Below are 6,078 nucleotides of genomic sequence, written 5' to 3'. Positions count from 1 at the left end.
TGTCCCCATATTATAGGTAAAGGACCCCCTGACAGTTACCGGTAAGTCCAGTCGCGGATGACTCTGGGGTTGGGGAGCTCATCTCGCTTTACTGGCCAAAGGAACCAGCATTTGTCCACAGACATGTTTTCCGGGTCATGTAGCCAGCATGACTAAGCCGCTTCTGGCGAAACCAGAGCAGTGCACGGAAATGCCATTTACCTTCCAGCCGGAGCAGTACCTATTTATCTACTTGCACTTTGACGTGCTTTCAAACTGCTAGGTTGGCAGGAGCTGGGACTGAGCAACAGGAGCTCACTCCGTCGCAGGGATTCGAACCACCGACCTTCTGATCGGCAAGCCCAAGGCTCAGTGGTTTACACCACAGCGCCACCCGCGTCCCTGTCCCCATATTGTGTTGATGTAATAAAGTGATGTCAGGTTGAGCGTTGCAATGTTTTGCAATGGTAATCCCTGTTTACTTGCCAAACTTCATGCTTTGGCTTGCCGAGTTTGGGGATGCCTGATGTAAGTAATGGGCCCCGCCTGCTAGCCTACTTCTTCTTAATTGTATTTCAGTTCAACAATTACTTTGATAAAATACATATTTTGTTATATGCAAATGGCTTGAGATACCTATGAGGTCCATAAATTACCATTACCATATAGCATATGTTCAACACAAAAATAGCGACAATTTGTTGTTGACAAAGGACAACCCTATTACCTTAAGTAGCTTAGGTAAAGGTAAAGGGACCCCTGACCGTTAGGTCCAGTCGCGGACAACTCTGGGGTTGCGGCGCTCATCTCGCGTTACTGGCCGAGGGAGCTGGCGTACAGATTCTGGGTCATGTGGCCAGCATAACTAAGCCACTTCTGGCGAACCAGAGGAGCGCACGGAAACGCCATTTACCTTCCCGCTGGAGCGGTACCTATTTATCTACTTTGACGTGCTTTCAAACTGCTAGGTGGGCAGGAGCAGGGACAGAGCAAAAAGAGTTCACTCCGTCACAGGGATTCGAACTGCCAACTTTCTGATCAGCAAGCCTGGTCTAGGCTCTGTGGTTTAACCCACAGTGCCACCCGAGTCCCTTTCAGTAGCTTAGGTCCTCATCAAACCTGAATCCAGCTCTGCGCCCTATCACACCTCTTAGGCTTCTGCCTTACCTTTCACACTCTCAGTTGGGTTTGGGCCATGCCTTGGGACCCCTGGGTAAGGTGTCCAATCACAGGGTGGTCAGATCCCATTTGCTTTGTGACACAGCAGTGCTGTAGGAGGAGCTGGCTTCAAGCATTAGGTTTGTTCAGCTTCATACAAGAATCTGGATCTGCCAGGCTGTTTAAGAATGAGTGGATTAATGGCTTACCGCTTTCAGGAGTTTCCTCAAAACTCTTCCACTTTCAGGGAGAGCTTGCCTGGTGCAGAGTTGCTCCTTCAGATGGGCGGGTTCCTCAGAACTGCTTTGAATTCTTGTAAGGCTTTTGCAGGAATCTGAAACGCAGAGAGCAAGGAGCTAGTACGGTCTGTTTGCCTCCGTGACCGTAAAAAGTGAAAGTGAAAGATTAAACTGGTCTAAATTTGTGCATTGCATGTTAACCACCTGGAATGAAAAGAAGAAAGCACAGTACAGCACACAAAAAGTTACATTGATTTCCTTCTCTTTTAATTAAAGATATCCCTTTTTCTTCTTTGCAGATGAAACTCATTCACAGTTTTATTAGTCACCTTCAAAATGTAAGAAATAGCTTCAAGTTGTCTTCTAATGAGCAAGTGTTGCCACATTTTCACAGGGAGTAGTGGAAAGTTTTATTGCAGAGTCTGTCCTTTGCAGCTGAAGAGAGGCAACCCTGAGTCAGTGTGGTGTTTCTAGTTGAATTACCACGGCACGTTACTTTAAAGAATAGAGAAAAGACAAGGACGTTTGAACCAGCAAACAACCTGTATGAGGGTAGATGAGAAAGAGAGAGAGCTCTCCTCCAGCCCTCATACAGGTACTTTTTATTGAACACAAAACCCGCCTTCCAAGATTCAAATCATCCAATCACAGTGTCCAGAGCAAACTCCCCCCACAGGCCATGTGGCCATGAGAAGAACAAAGAATCTTTGAACTTAGCAGGAAACTGGTTTGATCTAACCCTACTTCCTAGCTACAGGTAATTAGCATTCCAAGATCAGGTAGAAGAAAGAAACAGGATACAGATAAGAGAGAAATCTTCTTGGCAGATCCCTGCCATTATGACATTTGCTCAGGCCTCCAGGAACTAACATCAAAGGAAACATATGTTCTGGGGTTCTCAGGGATTATCAAAGAACACATCCTTTTGCCATGCTCTTGTGAACTAAACAGCAGCCAAATTGGAAAAGAGAGACGTGACTCTGTTGCTAGCCAGCAATGGAGTTTTAAGACACAGCCAATTAATACAGCCAGATTCAGGTCATGTAGGATAAATATGAAAATCATATTTTGCCGCCAGAACCAGAAAGGAGCTTTGCACTCAAACACAACCAATATTGGTCTCGGAATGTCCCGCTCGACCTCCACAATGTTCTTAGGCAATTTATTTATTCCTTATTTATCCCTGCATGAATACCACATATCAACCTTTTTTTTTCTTTTTTCTTTTTTGTTTTGTTTGTTTGTTGCTGTTAATAACACATTACTGAAGCAATGGCATGGTGTCATCTTCATCCACCTGGAACTGTTGTTGAATCACGTATAAATCCCTTGGAGACAAACCTGAACCAGGTCTAGGAAAGATATTAGAGAAAATGTTGCAGAAAGAGGGAATGCATTGTATCAGAAAACATATCACAAACTAAACTAACTAAAATCATTCTAACTAAGAAAATTAGAAAACATTAACCATTCTAAAATAAGCAAAAACTAGCAATATCAAAATGAAATTAGACTACCTTATATCAGGAAAAACTTGAATAAGAAATAAGCATACAACAATTAATAGCAATTATGAAGTAAGCATACAATAATAATAACATCATGAGATAAAATCATAGAATACAAACACAATGTTTACAGAAGATACAAATCAATACATAAGGTACAATCAATAAATTGAAGCAATAATAGAATCAGCAATCAACTGAAGAATGATGGATTTCTGATCAATGGTAACTAGAAGAAAGGTCTTCTGGGTAAAAGTTCTTTTGGCTAAAAAGTCTCTTAAACTTTCTGGATCACACTGATCTTCTTTTGAAGACTTGGCATCTGGAACAGAGTCTTCAACTCTCCTCAGTTTAGTTGTCCAGTTATGATTGTCTGGTTAACTTCAGCATTAGGATGAAACTCTGGGACAGGAATCTTACAGGATTTTGCACATCTGTGGTCACACACTTCAGCTAGCACTTCACCATAGACCTGTTAAAGCAAAAACAATTGCTCCTTTGCTCCAAAATTAGAGCTGAGCGAAATGATTAAAAATCTGTTTCATCTTCATACAAATCAAATGATTGAGAAGAACCTCTATCCTGAAACTAATACTTGAGAAGAAACTTGTTTAATTAAGAAACTCTAATTGAGATTGTTTAGATTCTCAATAATAATATAAGAAATACCTGTGAAAAGAAATATTTAATTAAAGAAATCAGAATCAAATTATTCTGTTCAAAATTCTAAAAGAAATTTTTTAGTCCATTAGAAAAACTTTGATTAGAAATATATTTTTTAGAAAAACATAGTTCAGAAAACATCTAGGGATATAATACACCTTTTTATTTTTATTTTATTTTTATTTTTTGTTCATGCAGTAGAAAGGAAAGGAAATTCATAAAAAACACTATTATATAACAACTTAACTGTAATAATAACTATGAAATTAAAGATTGGAAATCAGTAAACTAGAACTTCCAAAAAACTGAGTAGCACTGAGTAGAGAACTCCATTGGCAGTAGACAGAAATTTTTTTTTCTTGGAAACACTAAATTTGAAGCAAATAGCCGGGTAGGTAAATTTACTCCCGAGTAAGCTTTCTTTCAGCAGGAAACCTGTAACAACTTGAGTATGGCTCCTCTCTAGATGAAGGACAATCTAAACACAAAAGATTAAAGCAAAGATAATACACCACTGTAGATAAGACTTTAGAAATCTGAAAAAGAAACTTTAAAAATATAAGCTATCATTTAATTCTAAAACTAATTAAAAGTTTTAAAGAATAGCTTCTGGAAAACCTTAACAAAGGAAGAAATTTTAAAAAACATTCACAAAGATAACAAGTAGTTTAAACTGTAACACACCCTCTAGCTGTGAGCAAAAGAAATAACACTTTCATTCCAGTTTGAACCACTTTGAGGACTAGCAACTTAGCTACCTACACATCAGAGAACAAAGAAACAGAGATTATAGTAATGCATCTGGATTCGTCTTCAGAGAGAGATCAACAAACCTCATATGGGAAGTGACGTCAGCCCGCCGGCGTACCCGCGTGACGTTATATCCCGGGCGGGGCCGGTTTGAACGGCGAGCGACTGAGAAAATGGCCGTCAATGTGTATTCCACTTCGGTGACAAGCGATAACTTGAGTCGACATGACATGCTCGCCTGGATCAATGAGTCCTTACAATTGAATTTGACAAAGATAGAGCAGCTTTGCTCAGGCGCTGCTTATTGTCAGTTTATGGATATGCTGTTCCCTGGTTCTGTAACACTGAAGAAAGTAAAATTCCAGGCAAAGTTGGAACACGAATACATCCAAAACTACAAGGTCCTACAAGCAGGTTTTAAACGAATGGGTGTTGACAAAATAATTCCTGTGGACAAATTAGTGAAAGGAAAATTCCAGGATAATTTTGAATTTGTTCAGTGGTTCAAAAAATTCTTTGATGCAAACTACGATGGGAAAGGAGAAGGGGACGACAGAGGATGAGATGGTTGGACAGTGTTCTTGAAGCTACTAACATGAGTTTGGCCAAACTGCGAGAGGCAGCGAAGGATAGGCGTGCCCGGCGTACTCTGGTCCATGGGGTCACGAAGAGTCGGACACGACTGAACGACTGAACAACAACAACAACGATGGGAAAGACTATGACCCTGTGGCAGCTCGGCAAGGCCAGGAGACGGCACCAGCCCCTGCTCTTGTCGTACCCCTGCTCAACAAACCCAAAAAGAATCTTAGTTCTACTGGCACAGCTCCAGCGAGGCCCATGGTTGCACAGAGAACAACAGTGGCTAATAAAACTGGACCTGCGATGGTTAAAAAGGCTCCTGGAGGAATTGGGGAAGAAGAGTCTGCTGAATTGATCCAACAGATCAATGTATTAAAGATGACTGTGGAAGATTTGGAGAAGGAAAGAGACTTCTACTTTGGAAAACTGAGGAACATTGAGCTGATCTGTCAGGAGAACGAAGGAGAGAGTGAAGAAGAAGAAGAAGAAGAGTTTGGATTTGATATCCCGCTTTTCACTACCCGAAGGAGTCTCAAAGCGGCTAACATTCTCCTTTCCCTTCCTCCCCCACAACAAACACTCTGTGGGGTGAGTGGGGCTGAGAGACTTCAGAGAAGTGTGACTAGCCCAAGGTCACCCAGCAGCTGCATGTGGAGGAATGGAGACACGAACCCGGTTCCCCAGATAACGAGTCTACCGCTCTTAACCACTACACCACACTGGCTCTTCAAAGGATTGTTGAGATTCTTTATGCCACGGATGAAGGTTTTGTCATACCAGATGAAGGAGCGCCACCAGAGGAGCAAGAGGAGTATTAGTGGTCCACCGACTGTACCAGCAGAGCAGCAATAGCAGAATTCAGAAATCAGCTTTCCCCAATCATGTGCTTAAAATACTCCATTTTATTCTTTTCATAAGAAATAAGAAACCTGAAAGAACCTGCATAATAATAGAAATAAAGTGTTAGACAACCATTTAAACCACATAAACACTAAATAGAGAAAAACACAACTAACAATGATTCTCCAGCATCCTTGCAGCGTTGTACTTAAGCTAGAAACAAAACAACGTTAGCATTAGAATTGAGAATTCTTTAGAAATTCTTTAAAATAATTCCTTTCCATGGAATCTTGCTGTAGGTCTAAAAATCATAAACCTGCAATTGAATAAAGTTTAGCACCATAAAACATTTTAAATTA

General features: G+C 40.8%; 1 protein-coding gene across 1 annotated transcript; it reads left to right on the top strand.

Annotated features, from left to right (window-relative positions):
• The first annotated feature begins 4,435 nt into the window (after window positions 1–4,435).
• LOC117054184 (microtubule-associated protein RP/EB family member 1-like) lies at window positions 4,436–5,797 on the top strand. The gene is made up of 3 exons (XM_033162729.1): window positions 4,436–4,837; window positions 5,016–5,348; window positions 5,564–5,797. The coding sequence occupies exons 1-3, from the start codon at window positions 4,471–4,473 to the stop codon at window positions 5,695–5,697; spliced, it is 834 nt and encodes a 277-aa protein (XP_033018620.1). The 5' UTR covers window positions 4,436–4,470; the 3' UTR covers window positions 5,698–5,797.
• Window positions 5,798–6,078: the final 281 nt, after the last annotated feature.

The sequence above is a fragment of the Lacerta agilis genome, chromosome 10 (genome assembly GCF_009819535.1).
Source record: "Lacerta agilis isolate rLacAgi1 chromosome 10, rLacAgi1.pri, whole genome shotgun sequence".
In the NCBI taxonomy this organism is placed as follows: Eukaryota; Metazoa; Chordata; class Lepidosauria; order Squamata; family Lacertidae; genus Lacerta; species Lacerta agilis.
The sequence above is the reverse complement of the archived record's forward strand: the minus strand, read 5'-3'. Positions and strand labels throughout refer to the sequence as shown.

Excerpts from the sequence above, each read along its gene's own strand:
- LOC117054184 (XM_033162729.1), top strand. The coding sequence starts at position 4,471 with ATGGCCGTCAATGTGTATTCCACTTCGGTGACAAGCGATAACTTGAGT. Across the intron at positions 4,838-5,015 it reads TGCAAACTACGATGGGAAAG|ACTATGACCCTGTGGCAGCT; the intron begins GAGAAGGGGACG and ends ACGATGGGAAAG. Across the intron at positions 5,349-5,563 it reads TCAGGAGAACGAAGGAGAGA|ATAACGAGTCTACCGCTCTT; the intron begins GTGAAGAAGAAG and ends CCGGTTCCCCAG.